The sequence below is a fragment of the Elephas maximus genome, chromosome 1, assembly GCF_024166365.1.
Source record: "Elephas maximus indicus isolate mEleMax1 chromosome 1, mEleMax1 primary haplotype, whole genome shotgun sequence".
Classification (NCBI taxonomy): domain Eukaryota; kingdom Metazoa; phylum Chordata; class Mammalia; order Proboscidea; family Elephantidae; genus Elephas; species Elephas maximus.
The window spans coordinates 58,370,747-58,386,336 of NC_064819.1; the positions used below are offsets into that span (position 1 = coordinate 58,370,747).

Genomic DNA, 15,590 nt, shown 5'->3' on the forward strand with positions numbered 1-15,590 from the left:
GCTACTACAGTGACCCACCTTGATTATTAGAGCCTTCAAAGCACTAATGTCCTGTCACCAGATGGCTAAGTATATGAGCCTAGGAGTCCATTCACTATGCTTGTATAGCTTTAGCTTAGGTGTCCAGGTAGTCAGTCACCTTGTGTGTGGTGTAGGCTCTCACCTGTGATCTTAGAGGAGCAGTGGTGATTGGTGTATGCACAGGTTTCTGGTAGCAGCAGGGGGTCACACTCTGAGAAAGGCAGGGGGCTGACAGCCTTCCCTGCAGTGTCTGTGAGGAAGGCATGTCCTTGTTCTCTAGAGTGCTCTCATGTGTAGGCTCTGCAGCCCAGTGCTCTTAACTGTAAGGACTGGTAGGCACCACCTATCCTTGGACCCTTGTTGTGGGTGGCTAGGTGGCATGGGTGGAGCCACCAGTCCTGAGGCCCCTGCTGTGGGTAGGTGAGGGCCTTGTTTAATAGCCAAAGTGGTATCAAACATCAAAAACCTCCCTCCCCACCATAAAGCTGAAATAGTTACAGTTGGACCTCAAACAGATTCACCCTTTCAATATAACAGCCAGATCCTATCTGCTGGATAGGATCCATGGATCCTGGATCCATGCAGGGGTGAAAGACAAAGTCTGTGGACCACTTGTGCCTGGACTGCAGCTGCTTCTGTTCTGAGTTTCCAGATGACGGGAGTGGGCACAGTATTTTTCCCCTGTTTGTTAATCTGTTCCTTCTCCAAGGCCAAGTGGATGGCTCAGGGAGCACAGCAGACAGATCTCAGGCCCGGGGAAATGAAGTGTTAATGAAACCAGCTGGGGCAGAGAGGAGAGGGATCAGATAGATAGGAGAGAGTTCTTTCAAAACGAGCTATTAGATCTGAGCAGCAAATTAGATAAAACCACTTCTGTTGTGCCGAGAGCGCTGTTGTATCTTAGATTTCGGAGGAGTGTGTAGATTGTGTGCCCTGGCTCGGTCCCCGCTGCGGTCACCCCAGGAGGGTCAGGGCTGTGCCACCTCGCTTGCCTTCTTTTGCTGAAGCAGCCGCCTCCCCAAACACTACCACCAACCAGCGAGGGAATCGGGGGCCGAGGCGCTCCTTCCAATTTGGCAACTCTTCACAGCTTTTGCGTCATCTCTCCTTTCCCCTGTTACTCACCCTGATTTCTTAACTTTGCCTTTGCAGCTCAGGGTTCCTAGTTTGTTACATATATAAACTATTCACTTGTTTTTTCAGGTCTTTGTTGTAAGAGGGACCACCGGAAGCGTCTGACTACTTCACTGTCTTGGCCTGCCTCTCACAAACATTTATTAAGCATCTTTGTTTTTAGTTCTTCGTTGGAAAGTCACGCTCGTTGCAAAAGATTCATACAATACGGAATTGTATATAGTAACAAGGAATAGTCCTTTCAATTCTTACTCTAGTCCCACAGATAGCCACTATTAACAATTAGGTCCGAATTCGTCCGGAACGTTCCCTATATGTGTATGTCTAATGGCTATGTTTCTTTCTATTTATCTGGAACTTTTTTGTACAGAAATGAGGTCATGCCATACCTATTGTTCTGCAACCCCCCATTTCATTTAATAAGAAATCAACATCCTTCTATTTATCTTATATATTTTATTCTTTAAATGGTTGCATAGTATTCCATGGTATGTATGTGTATATTTAACCGTATTACTAGTGATAGATATACAAGTTGTTTCAAGTTTTTACTATTACGAATATTGCTGCAGTGCACATCCTTCTACATCTATCATTGCACACTTGTGTATTTCTGCATGATAGATTTCTTGAATTGAGATGGCTGAGAGAAAAGCATATGGATTTTAAATTTTGACAGACACTGCCAAATTACTTAAGGGCCTGTCAGAAAGACCTTGTCCCTGGACTCCATCTGGAAATTCTAACATTCCCATTACAGGGAAGCAGCCAACCTTACTGAGGAACAAAGTGTTTTCATTCTCCTCCATAAAATGGATCTTACATTTTCATTAGTTCATGTGTTTAGCTTTAATTGGTTTGTAATAACATCGTTCTGCTTAACAGCTTCTGAGATAAGTAGCAAAAGGCAGAAAACATCAGCTACCCCAGGGTTTTATTATAAGTTATTGACATTCCTTTGGTGATTCACAAATGCTAGAACAGAAATGCCCTGCTCCCCAGGGTCTAAATGAAGACATTGTAAATTTTAGATTCAGTAACTGATCTTTCAAGAAAACATAGTATGAGTGATGACTCACTCCATATAGCTGCCCTCCAGCTCTGTCCTTTGGAGGGAGCATTACTGAGGGTCTGCTGGTACTTTTCCCTCCCAGTCCAAGAAGTTCCTTAGGACAGGATGCCTAGCACGTGCCAGGGCTAGTCTTGCCCTTCTCTTGAGCCTAAGAGCCACGGCCCGCAGCTCATGGCTGGTCCCTGGCACAGAGTCAGCCCCCCTCACCGCAGATGCTTAGCAGTCACGGCCAGTAGCCTAGCAGCGGCAGCAGCTGCTGAGATTCACAATGCCGCCTGAAAGTTGTGTTTTAGCCTGTGAGGTTACAAGGGTACCCTGTGTTTACAATCAGAAGTAAAGGCTCATCCCGCCCCTCTCCTACTGGAGACCTGAACCAGGTTTGGGAGACTCTGACTCTGGGCTGAGGCAAAGCTGAGGAGGAGGAACGCGTCCCTTGGCAGCTCTGTAAATGCTGAGACAGAGGCATCAGGAGCGCCGAGTACCAGTTGCTCAACACTTTATCAGTTTGTATTGCTTTTTCTTCTCTCTCAAGTGAATGCCCATTTTGAGGATACAGCTTCATAGAAGAAAGGTGTGGTAGGGGACCTTGGGATGTCCACTGTGGGCACGCAAAGGGGTGCTACTAGGCTGGAAATGAGCATTGGCCCTGGGCTTGCCTCTGTCTTTACCAGTCCCCTCTTGCTGGGGCGAGACAACCCCAGGAAGTGAGAAGGGTGGGTTTGTGGGGCGGCGGCTCCAAGGGGTCCTTGTGCCCTCAGAACAGCCAGACAGCTGGGGAGAAGGGCGGGGTCCCGCTGGCGGCGAGGGTTAGGCTGGGTCCGGGACCCTCGGTGTCCGGCAACCCCCGTCGGTTGCCATGGTGACGCAGGGTCGGCGGCTCCACGTAGTGGAAACAAAGCCGCCCTCCAGCCAGCCGGCTCGCTCCGCGCCCGAGCTCCTCCTCCGCGGGCGCCTCCCTCCCCTCCTAGGCGCCGCTGCCGCTGCCGGAGCTGCTCTGGGCACCTCGCCGCTGCCACTGCCGCCGCCGCCGCGGGGCAGGTAAGGCGAGCGCGTCCGCGGGCCGGAGGGGCGGGGTGCGGGAGCGCGGGCAGTCGGGGAGGGCGGAGGTCCACCGCCGCGGGGTCGGACGCTCGCAGGGGCTGCACCGGGGGCCCGAGGGGCGCGCCCCCCTTCCTCCCTGCGACCCGCGCGCCCCCTGGCACTGGACGACGCCGAGCGGCGCGGGCGCGCGGAGGCCGAGAGGGCGGCCGGCGGGGTGGCCCCGGGCGCCGGCGGGGGCGGGAAACTTCGGGCCGCGCGGCGCGGGCAGTACGGGCTCAACCTCCCCGCAGGACGGCCGGGCTCCTGTCCGGGCCTCAAGTTGGAGATCTGGGTGGGAGAGGACTTCTGGGCTCCACTCCGCGGCCGGGGTGGGTGCTGGATTTGATTTTCCAGAGAGGCGGCGGGCGATACCTACCTACATCATCTGCTCTTCTGTGTGTATTTATTTCGGCATCTCATCGAGACTTTTAGGAAAAAAAAAAAAAGGTATGAAAATATTTACGTTTCGACTTTCTTTTTTCATGGTTTATACTCTTTAAGAATGGGATGGAAAGGGCTGGGAGAATGGTAAGGGGAACACAAGAAATTTTAAAAAATCTTGGAAAAGTAACCCCATTATTATGTCTGTGACTGAAGCTTTTTGAAGTGGCTTCTGAAGTTGCATTGGAATTTGAATCTAACTGTCTTTATTTTTGGTAGGTGTAGTTCCACCTGTAACACTGGTAAGGTAGCCAGAACTTCCCCCCTAGAAATACCAGAGTTAATACGAGGACCTGTTTTGGCTCCGATGTCATTGCTATTGTTTCTGGGAGGTATTGTGTTCATACTTTAAGGAATTGGAAAATACCTTGTGTTTTTATCTGTAATGAAGCAACGCAAAGCACCTCTGAAGACAGGCACGCTGGGCGGTATTGGCACTGGTGTTTGTGAGCGTGACGACGAGGGCTAAAATGCAGTTGCCAAGGACAAACGGGTCCTGGGTAGGGAATTGCTCAAGTTGTGGGTGCACCTCCCCCTCCTTTCTTAGTGCTCCTAACCTATGCAATCATTTCGTGATATTTAGTTTATTGCAGACACAAAAGTTTAATTAAAAATACGATTGTGAAGTCTTGTTTTTTGGCTACTTAGAAATCATCTTAAATGTAATTTAACCTGAAAGACAGAAAACAGTATTAGTATAGCTGATCATTTCAGAGTATAACATACCAGTATGTTATATTAATGGGGAGTGATGTCACACTGAAAACTGGAAAATGATTTAACTAATTAAATTGTATACCCAACTTAGTAAAATAATTCGTAAGTTGGAATATGTCAGCTTACAGAACATTATATATGGAACGCAATAAATTATATTTTTGCTAAGAGGTAATGAAAAGAAACCAGTGGCACTGACCATTTGGAATTGCAGTTGATTAGAATTGTGGATATTAAATGGTTTTTTAGCATTCCTCTTCCCTCTTTTGGGATTTCAGCACCTATTAGCCTGCTGATGACTGGGTTTCTACGTCTGTTCATATTTGTCTGCAATTTGAAGTAATGTCGTTTCGTTAGAGAATTGTATGGGAGATGAAAGGATTTAAGTTGCAGCAACAATAGGCAGACTGTTTCACGATTGGGTTTGTGTTTAAACTGAATTTTTCCTGTGGAGTGATTCACGGATACTCTACTAAATACGCTTGGACAATGTTAAGGAAATGGTACATTGATTAAAATGAAGTAGATCTGTTTTGAGAAGATAACTAGGAAAGAAAATAAGTATTTTTTCATTTAAACATGCAAGGCAATCAGAATGTTGAAACCTAGGCGTTTTGCAGGCACAGAATGTGGTTCCGTATTTTGTACTAAAAACAAACGATGTCTTGTGTTCTTTCTAAGGTACCAAGAGCACAACTTTATTCAGATATTTGCTAGCAAATGTAAAATTCAAGTCCAAGGACTCTGGACCTGTTTTTAGCCAGACAAACCCCTACTGTGAGTTCTAGTGTAAACATTTTTGTTGTGGCCCTCAGTTTGTGTGCTGATGGATGGAGATAGCTCATGCTAACTTAGCACAATAAGGTCTCATGTTTTGCCTTGGCTCCTAGCTCGCACAGGACACGAGATTCAGTCTAGTTTGGCATCTCAAAGTCTTGTCACTTTCTGCCAAAAAATAAAGTCAGTAAGCATCATAAACAGTCCTGTACTGCATGCGCTGCTTCGTTGTGGTGATTTATGTACACAAGCTCTGAAGCATGGCAGGAAGCTGTGTTGGTGCCCAGAAAAACAGTACCGTGGTGTGGTTGTCTATGTAACAAGCATTTTGAGGTATATATGTGCATACCCAGTTAGTGAAAGAAAATATTGCGATGTCCACAATATCTCCTTAGACAGTGCGAATGGAAGTCGTGCTTTATGTTCATGGTTTAGATTTGCCACCTGGTGGAGGCAGGGGAACAGCACTGTGCATCCTCAGGTGTAAACTACGAGTCATCGTGCTCACCTGTTCCCAGTAGCATGAGTCTTTCCCTGCGTTTCTGGGCTTCAGCGTCCTGATTTTGTGAAGTAAAACTGGTCCTAGTTATTGGTATTAGTTGTACAATATGGTCTGATAATTGTAACCACAGTCATCGTACCTGAAGAATTCTGTCATTTAATTTTCCAAGCATATCTGAAGACAGATGAGCCGTGAAATATTCTTGTTGAAGTTAGGGTTAACATTATACCTCTGCCACTGAAAGTCGGTTGTTTATAACCGTGTGAGCCTCTCCGGGCTGTTTCTGGGTCAGTGTTCTCCTGCAGTTTTCTAGTTGCATTGTGATGCCATGATTACTGGTTGGTAATTTAGCATCGAGCACAGTTTGTTGTATCATTTATAAAAGCACATTTGTGAAGGATGATAGTTTTCTAATGATTTCTTCATTGCCCAAACACTTAGGTTTGGGTTTGTGGTTGGGGAGAATAATGTGGCCCTGAGACCTCAAGGAAACGGGTTATAAATATATTGTTAACTGGCCTGCTGTGGTATCGATCCTAACTGCTGTGCCGGGAGACACGTGGTGGTGGTGACTGTAAGTGGTGCTCTGTGACATGGGTGATTAGTACTGATGTATGGAGGTTTCAAAACTTTTGTGGGCATGTGTTTCATTTTTTTGTGCTCTCAATTGAAATGAAGATATGGTATCTTCAGACATTTTGTAAACCACAAATTGTTTGGGGGAAAATATATACCTGTACACAGTCTGGTGTATAATCACAGTGATAGAAACTATATTTCAGTGTGAATGATTGATTTCCTTCACCTATGGGTGATTTGTGGAAACCCTGCTGGCGTAGTGGTTAAGTGCTATGGCTGTTAACCCAATGGTCGGCAGTTCAAATCCGCCAGGCGCTCCTTGGAAACTCTATGGGGCAGTACTACTCTGTCCTATAGAGTCGCCATGAGTCAGAATCGACTCGACGACGCTGGGTTTGGTTTTAGTTTATCAGTGATTTGTAGCAGTTATATAATATAGTTTTGGACATCAGCTAACAAATGTTAATCACGTGTTTCCTCCTGTATGTGCCTTATTGCTTGATAAAAGTCATCTGAGCTTTTAGGGTTGAGAAACTACTTGTTTTCTACCTGTTATGATTGTTTCTTTTATTTTGTATGTAACTCATTACGTATGATGCCCAGATAGTCTCCTTTGGCCTAGTTTTCAGCTTTCCTTTTCTTAGGGGAAAAGTTACAGCTAATTCCTCAATGCTTTTTAAGTAATTTTATGTCTCCAGAGCTTAAAAAAATATGATTTGGTTAATTTGTAATTCAACCAGAAAAATATTAGAAGCTGAGATAAGTTTATAATGATGTGCATTTTTTAAAAGCACATTTTGTGCTCCTTATGTTTTATGTTTTGGACATTGACACAGATTTTAATGTAGGAAAATTTGGAATCCCGTGAGGTGGCTGATTGCTGATTTCCCTGTTGTCGTTAGTTGCTGCTGAATTGACTCCAATTCATGGCAACCTTGTGTATAACTACAAGCAGATTATCCAGTAGGCGAGGTATGTGTAGTGCTTACCTTGTTTACCAGATCATCTATAGTAAGCAATTTCACATTTTCCTACCACATCCGAGTCTGCTTCTAGGTATGGCTGGCATCTGCTTCTCTCCCAACCCTCCAGCACCCTTCTGCAGAATCAAAGCCTCTTTTCAAATTTACAATCCCTGACAGGAACGGATGACCCAGTAAGCAAGGCAAGCAGGGCTTACTTATACTTCCTTACTAATGGTTAGCATGGGTTTACCTACTAACCAGATTAGTAAGTAAGCACAAGTAAGCCATTGCTTACCGTGCTCACCAGGTCATCCGTTCCTATGTGTAACGGAAAACAGAACAAAACGTTAGCCGGTCCTGCACCATCTTTATGACTGTTGGCATGTTTGAGCCCATTGTTGTGGCTTTTGTTTCAGTCCATCGCATTAAGGGTTTCCCTTATTTTTGCTGATCCTCTACTTTGCCAAACAGGTTGTCCTTTTCTAGCGATTAGTCTTTCCTGATGATATGTCCAAAGTAACTGAGTCTAAGTCATGCCATCCTTGCTTCTAAGGAACGTTCTGCTTGTATTTCTTCCAAGACTGATTTGTTCATTCCTTTGGCAGTCTGTGGTATATTGAGTATTTTCGTCCAACACCACTCATTTCCCTAAGTATCTCAAACTAGATCATGTTATCTTATAATTAGTTGAAAGGAAAGCCAGAGGACCAGGTAGAGGCTTTATTGAGTTGAAAGGTGTTAAAAGGGGAGATTAATAAATACTAAGAACCTGCAGGGCTTGGTGGTTGAGGGGAGGGGAGGAAAAAGACTAATGGCACTAATAATTTCTTTAACAGTTTGTGGTCCAGATTCCAGAAACAGCTAACCTAGGACTGATTACCTGCTAAGGGCTTGTAGAGGCTGGCCCCTTCTGCTGCTCCTAGAGCCAGGGTATTGGCCCTGGTCTCTTCTCCCCACCTTTCCTCCAGACTGACTAAAAAATGACTCCCTCGAACTGTGGCCGAAGTCTGTTTTGAACAGTATAAACCACAAATTAGGGCCCAAGAATAAAGGTTTTTGCATGGGTCTATTATGTCATCTAAATGGTCAGGTAGATGATTTAGATAATCAAGGCAGTACTGGAACTATATAACAGAACTATACATTTGTGTAACATTTTGGATGTATTTGAATGAGAGATTGTGTTTTTGCGTATCAGTCTATTGTAAACCATCTTCCCTCTCCTAGAACCATAACCATTCAAAGGAGATATGGAATTTTATACAATTCCATTACTACATGACATATCAGGCATGTTTATATTGAAGAACAGATGTTGACTGAAACTCTTAAATTGTAAAAGCATGGTAAAAAGTTTCTGGGTGGTCTTATCTGACATTTCCTCTTGTTACATATTGGTTTCCTTCGATCCTATTCAGTGTGACTGCATTTTGATTTCCATCCTTGTTCAGTCACACTTAGCGCTTCGTATGGGCCAGGGAGTCCCTGGGTGGCACAAATGGTTAAGCAGTCAGCTATTAACTGAAAGGCTAGTGGTTTGTATCCACTCAGTGCACCTTGTAAGAAAGGCCTGGAGATCTGCTTTTGAAAGATCACAGCCATTGGAAACCCTGTGGAGCTCAATTCTACTCTGAAACATATGGGCTCACCATGAGTCACAACTGATTGAACAGCAACTGGTGTTTTTTTTTGTATGAGCCAGGTATACTTCACAAATATTAACTCACTTATGTAATCCTCACAAGAATCCTATGAGGGTTTTTTTGTTGTTGTTAGATGCCATCAAGTTGGTTCCGACTCATAGCAACTCTGTGTACAGCGCAACGAAAATCACTGCCCAATCCTGCACCATTCTCACAGTTGTTGCCATGTTTGAGCCCATTGTTGCAGCCCCTGTGTCAGTTCCTCTCATTGAGGGGTCTTCTTCTTTCTCTCTGACCCTCTACTTTACCAACCATGATGTCCTTCTCCAGGGACTGGTCCCTCCTGATAACACGTCCAAGGTATGTGAGCTGAAGTCTTGCCATCCTTGTGTCTTAGTTATCTAGTGCTGCTATAACAGATATACCACCAAGTGGATGGCTTTAATAAACAAATTTATTCTCTCGCAGTTTAGGAGGCTTGAGTCCAAATTCAGGATGTCAGCTCCAGGGGGAGGATTCCTCTCTCTGTCAGCTCTGGGGAAAGGTGTTTGTCATTTGTTGTCCCCTGGGTCTAGGAGTTTCTCAGCACAGGGACCCTGGGTCCAAAGGATGTGTTCCACCCCTGGCCCTTCTTTCTTGGTAGTAGAAGGTGCCTCTCCTTTTCCTCACTTCTCTCATATCTCAAAAGAGCCTGACTAAAGATACAATCTAATCCTGTGGATTGTGTCCTGCCTCATTAATGTAACAGACAACTCACTCCAAAATAGGATCATAACCACAGGCATAGAGGGCTGGATTTACAACACACAGGATAATTACATCAGATTGCAAAATGGAGGACAACCACACAATACTGGGAATCATGATCTAGCCAAGTTGACACATATTTTGTGGGGACACAATTCAATCCATTCTACCCTTTGGCCCCCCCGCCCCAAATTCATGGCCTTGACACATGTAAAACTCTTTCACCCCATCATATTATCCCAAAAGTCTTACATCAACTCCAAATCCCATCCTGGGGCAAAATGCCTCTTCATGTAAGTTATCTGCTTATGGAACAGGCACAGGGTAGACATTTCCATTACAAATTGGAGAAAGTGGAGGAAAAGAAGGAATAATGAGGCATCGCCAGAGTCAAAACCCAGCAGAACAATTTCCATTAGCTCTCAAGGCTTGAAAATAAACCTTTGTTCTCTGAGACCATCTGGGCAATGGCCCTGCCCTCCAGACTCTGGGTGTTGGCCGTGTTCTTTGGTCTCTGGATGAAGGTCTCTCAGCCCTGGGCTTCAGCTCCTCCTTCCAGGCCCACTGGGACGGCAACTCTGCTCCCTTGGCTTTGGGCGGCCCTATTCTCCTAGTTTGTCTGAGTGGTGACCTTACCCCCTTGGCTCTGGCAGGCCCCGTTCTTCTGCCCCCTGAACATGTCAGCCCTGCTCTTCAGCTTTGGGTAGTGGATCTGGGCCCATCCCCTGACACTCATGAATGGCAGCCCTACACTTTGGAACGGAGTTGATGAAGATCTGACTGTTTGAAATGTAGGAGGCTGTGACCCTACCCTTTGACTCTGAGGAAGCTCTGCTTCCTGTGGTCTTTGTCTCTTCAGCTTCTGCTTCCTGGTTTCTTGGCATCTCAGCCTGAAGGCGCTCTGCTGTCTCACCCTGTGGGTCAGCAAGCCTAGTCCATTGACAGGTAAAGTACCTGGAGGCACCCCACTCCACCGGAAGCCTTCTGTCTGAAGGCAGTCAGCTCTCTTGTTCAGTGGATTGGCTGCCATGCTGTCTTGCAGCAGTCTCCTGGATTTGCTGCTGCCATTTTTCTGCTGCTGCTTATTGCTGCCTATGCTGTCTCCAGTGTTACAACTCTCCTTACTTCTTTCTGAGCCCTCACCAGAATTATCTTTGATGTCCATAATTTCACCAACAGCCTCTTCAAAGCAATCCAGCTTTTACTGTTAGGCACTTGGAAACTCTTCCAACCTCTGCCCATTGCTCAATTCCAAAACCACTTTCACATTGTAGGTATTTGTTAGAGCAGCACCATAGCGACCCTCTGTACAACAGAAGGAAATATTGCCTGGTCCTGTGCCATCCTCACAATTGCTGCTATGTTTGAGCCCATTGTTGCAGCCACTGTGTCAGTCCATCTTGTTGAGGGTCTTTCTCTTTTTCACTGACCCTCTATTTTACCAAGCATGATATCCTTCTTCAGGGACTGGTCCCTCCTGATACCATGTTCAAAGTATGTGAGGTGAAGTCTTGCCATCCTCTCTTCTAAGGAGCATTCTGGCTGTACTTCTTCCAAGACAGATTTGTTCAGTTTTCTGGACGCCTGTGGTATATTCAATATTCCTTGCCAATATCATAATTCAAATGCATCAGTTCTTCAGTTATTTGGAATATAACATTAAAAATCAAGTATCACAATTCTGTTTTGAATTTATTTGGATCCTTGATGCTCTTGTGTTAAAACGTTAAATATATAAAAAACTAGCTAGCCCAGTTTTATACCAGCAGTTACGATTAACCTTTTGATTGTTCTATTCAAGGAGAGCAGAAAATAGATCTTCCAAAATTATTTATATTTGTCTTTTTAATGTTTTTAGGATTTTAGCTCCTATCTCCCGACCCCCACCCCAGCCTTAAACCATATGTTCTCACTGTCTTTAGAGAAGAGTAAGCATTTTAATTTCAGCGGGTCTTCCTTATTGAAGCTATATGAAAAGTAGGGCTAAATGAGAGACAGGGTCCATGAAAGCCAATAACTAAGCATAGTTCTGTAGGTTCTTTTAATAATAAATATTGTAATAAGACCTACCATTTATTGAGCATTTACTTGGTAACAGGTACTCTTTTAAGTATGCTGTGGAAGTTATCTCTTTTGATCTTCACAATAACTCATGAGGTAAAAGATACTAATTTTTGTTTCTGGATCTATCAAATGAAAATAAGCAGCTTATCCGAGACTGTACAAAATTGGTAAATTTAAAAACATGATTCCTATGGATCAGCCACAATCTGAAGGTGGCTGTGATTGCTTTGTTAATTTTCGACAAGGAGGCCTCCCCTGTCCTCCTGCTTTCCTGCAGAAACAAAGATGCCTTTGAGATTATGTATGTTTTGTAAAGAGTGGCAGTGAAGGACTGCCTGGTGGAGCAAATTCACACTGGAAGGTTTGACAAATGGAGAGGGAAGAGGTGGCCCTCAGTAGGTTGCCAAGAAAAATACATCCTTGTTTACTCTTGAGGTCCCTGGGCGACGGCGGTTGACAACTAACTGAAAGGTTGGCAGTTCGAACCAACCCATTGGTGCAGTGGAAGAAAGAGCTGGTGATCTTCTGGAAAGATCACAGCCAAGAGAACTCTATGGAGTTCAATTCTGCTCTGACACATGGGTCTCCACGAGTTGGAATGGAATCAAAGGCAACTGGTCTGTTTTCTTCTTTTTTGGTTACTCTTATTGCTGTAGACTGCGGGTAGTGTTTTGGAGTAGAAAGAAGAGAGAAACCTTTCCTTAAATCTATTTTTAGAGTTAAAAACAAAATTGAACGAGCTATTTTGCATCTCCTTGATTTATTTTATTTTATGCTGTGTTATGGATTGGGAATTAGCTCCGGAAGGGGCTGTTTGAGATGATGTGTGATGAAAAGAAATACAATGAAAAGTAATTCAGTAAATGTCCTATACCTCAGGCGGGACTTCTCTGAGGGTCAGAGCAGCGTGCTCCATGTTCCAGCCAGAGTGTTGTTGGTCTCAGGGTGCCGGAGGACTGGCGTATGGGGCCAGGGATGAAGTTAGAAGCCCTTAAAGATGTTCTCATTTGGTTCATTCCCCTGTGCAATATGGAGTTTTCCTGGAATTTCCGGTACAGACCTTTCCTGATAGCTACTGAGAAAAAAGAACAGCAAGAGACTTTTAGTTAAAATCCTATCAGTATGTAAAAGCTTGCTTTTATGAGCTATTGAATGAGGTTTTTTTTTAATGTTCGTGGACAATATGAGAGTCAGGAAAGCATAGTGGTTGTTATGGATTGAATTGTCTCCTCCCAAAATGTGTGTCGACTTGGGTAGGCCATGATTCACAGTAATATGAGGTTGTCCTCTGTTTTGTGATCTGATGTGATTATTCTGTGTGTTGTAAATCGTAGCAACTATGAGTCGAAATCAAAGGCAGTGGGTTTGATTTTGATATGATGTTAATGAGGCAGGATTAGAGGCAGTTGTCTTAATGAGGCAGGACACAATCTACAGGATTAGGTTATATCTTGATCAATCTCTTTTGAGATATAAAAGAGAGAAGCTAACAGCGAGAAGAGGGACCTCATTACCACCAAGTAAGAAGAGCCAGGAGTGGAGCATATCCTTTGGACTCAGGATTCCTGTGCTGAGAAGCTCCTAGACCAGGGGAAGGTTGATGACAAGGGCCTTCCCCCAGAGCCAGCAGAGAGAGAAAGCCTTCCCCTGGAGCTAGTGTCCTGAATTTGGACTTCTAGCCCCCTAAACTGTGAGAGAATAAATGTCCCTTTGTTAAAGCCATCCATGAGGTATTTCTGTTATAGCAGGCTAGGTAACTAAAACAGTGGTCAAGAGCATGAATTCCGAAGCCAGTCAAATCTGAATTTGAATCCTGGCTCTGCCACCTTCTTGCTGTATGAAATTAGGCAGCTAGTTAATTTCTCTGTGCCTTCATTTCATTACCTGTAAAATGGGGGGAATATTATGTAATTCAGTGGGTTGTGAGGACTAAAGGAATTAATATTTGTGAAGCACCTAATAGTTATTTAGGGTAATTTTTGTGTGCAGAAAGGAAAATTAATATCTCATTAATTACAGGTAAGAATTAAAAAATTTAGTTTTCTTTAGACCTTTAAGTTCAATTTATGGACCTTATTCTGTTTATAAATTATTAAATATGAGCAGTCACCTTCACCTTTTTTTTTTTAAAGTAAACTTTAATTCCAGTGCAACAGATTGAATTTCTTAAATGATCGGTCTCGTTTATAAACTTATCTAACTTAAACCTTTACATATTTTAAACCCACATATATAAATTTAATATATTTGATTTTCATTTTAAGCAAATCAGATGCCTATCAGGAAAATTTATGACCCAAATAAGTAAAACCTTTCTGTGACTCAAGTACTTACCTCAAGTTCTTTTTAATATTCCATTACTTAGAAAATTAATATTGTACAGACACAGTTAATATAAAAAAATTACATCTAAAGTCAATCTCATATTTTAAACTGGAATCACAAGGCTAATTTGTTAATGTAATGTCAGGCTTTTTTAAACATTAAAAACATAGCAGTCATTGATAGATTGTTCTAATCAGTAAACTTTTAAACTTTTTGAAAAAGTATTAATATGAGTCTGATTTTCTTCATCATCTTTACCTTTAATTGTAAACCTTTCCTAGATTGGAAAGTCACTTAGCCACTGGAAAGAAGCTTCTTACCTCAGGTCGACTGGAGGTACTGTTCCAGGTATGATAAATGTGGCTATCATACCATTCCATATAGATTTCAAGTTGCTAGTTGGCCATTTTTTATTAAAACATGGTTGCTTATGGTCAGAGATTTTAGGCTTGGATGCTGCAGCTTGGCTGTGTACTTTCTGGATAATTCTTCCTATGACATCGATGGACAGTCTTGGCCCTCTTTTATAGTCACCGTGACAACAGGAGACTCCAAACTTCTGCCTTTCAGATAGTATTGGTTTTGTAGCTCTTAGACCAGTGTTGTCCAACTGTAATTTTAAATTATCGGGTAGCCATGCTAAAAAAGTAAAAATACATTAATTTTAATAACAGATATTATTTAATCCAGTATATCCAAAATAGCATCATGGTTTCAGCATATAATCAATACAAAAATTATTCACAAGGTATTCACTGTCCTTTTGGTTTTTTGCATGAAGTCTGAAATCTGGTATGTATTTTATGCATTTAGTATATCTCGATTTGGATGCTAAATTTTTGGCAGTTCAAATATGTTTTACCAAAAAAGTAAAGTATTTAACAGAAAAAGTATTTTACATTGCTTCAGTTTTAAAATTTAAATTAAATAAAATTAAAATTTTAATTTCTTAGTTGCACTATCTACATTTCAAGTGCTCAATAGCCAAATGTGGCTGGTGGCTACCGTATTGAATACTGCAGCTCTAGACTCTGGATTCTGGTTTTTTCCTCACCTAATTCTTTCATCAGGCTTTAGACTGTGGCCCACCATAGTTTCAGGTATTTTCTTTCACTCAGTTGGATTCTGCATTTCTCTAGCTCACATCTCCATAGTAATTTTAATGACAACTGATTGACTTGGAATGTCATTTAAAGCATTTTAATATCATTTCACTAGATTCAAATAGCTCCGTAGCTGCTAATCTGATGTCATACTAATGATATTTTTCTTCTGAGTAGTTTCTCAGCCAGTTTTTGTGTTTACAGCAGGTGTAGTGGTTCCGAAGGAACTGGGTCAGGGTACAGTGCTGATGTCATCTCTCTTCCATTCTGAGTAGCGCTGTCGTTTAGCTAGGATTCAAAGACTTAAATGTAACCCATGTGTGAGCGCAAGCGCTAATGGACAGTTCTGCTCCTTTTTCTTAGTCTGAAACCCTGGTGGCGTAGTGGTTAAATGCTACGGCTGCTAACCAAAGGGTCAGC

General features: G+C 43.1%; 1 protein-coding gene across 4 annotated transcripts in view; it reads left to right on the top strand.

Annotated features, from left to right (window-relative positions):
* The first annotated feature begins 2,867 nt into the window (after window positions 1-2,867).
* Window positions 2,868-15,590, top strand: part of RNF182 (ring finger protein 182) — a 195,462-nt gene continuing 182,739 nt past the window's right edge. For 2 of the 4 annotated variants that reach the window (XM_049884191.1, XM_049884201.1), the window contains exon 1: window positions 2,868-3,265. In XM_049884191.1, coding sequence (XP_049740148.1) covers window positions 3,084-3,265 — 182 coding nt within the window. In that variant the 5' untranslated portion in view covers window positions 2,868-3,083. Of the gene's footprint in view, window positions 3,266-3,317; window positions 3,755-15,590 lie in introns of those variants that run through there. The other 2 variants (XM_049884173.1, XM_049884166.1) reach the window with 2 other exon arrangements.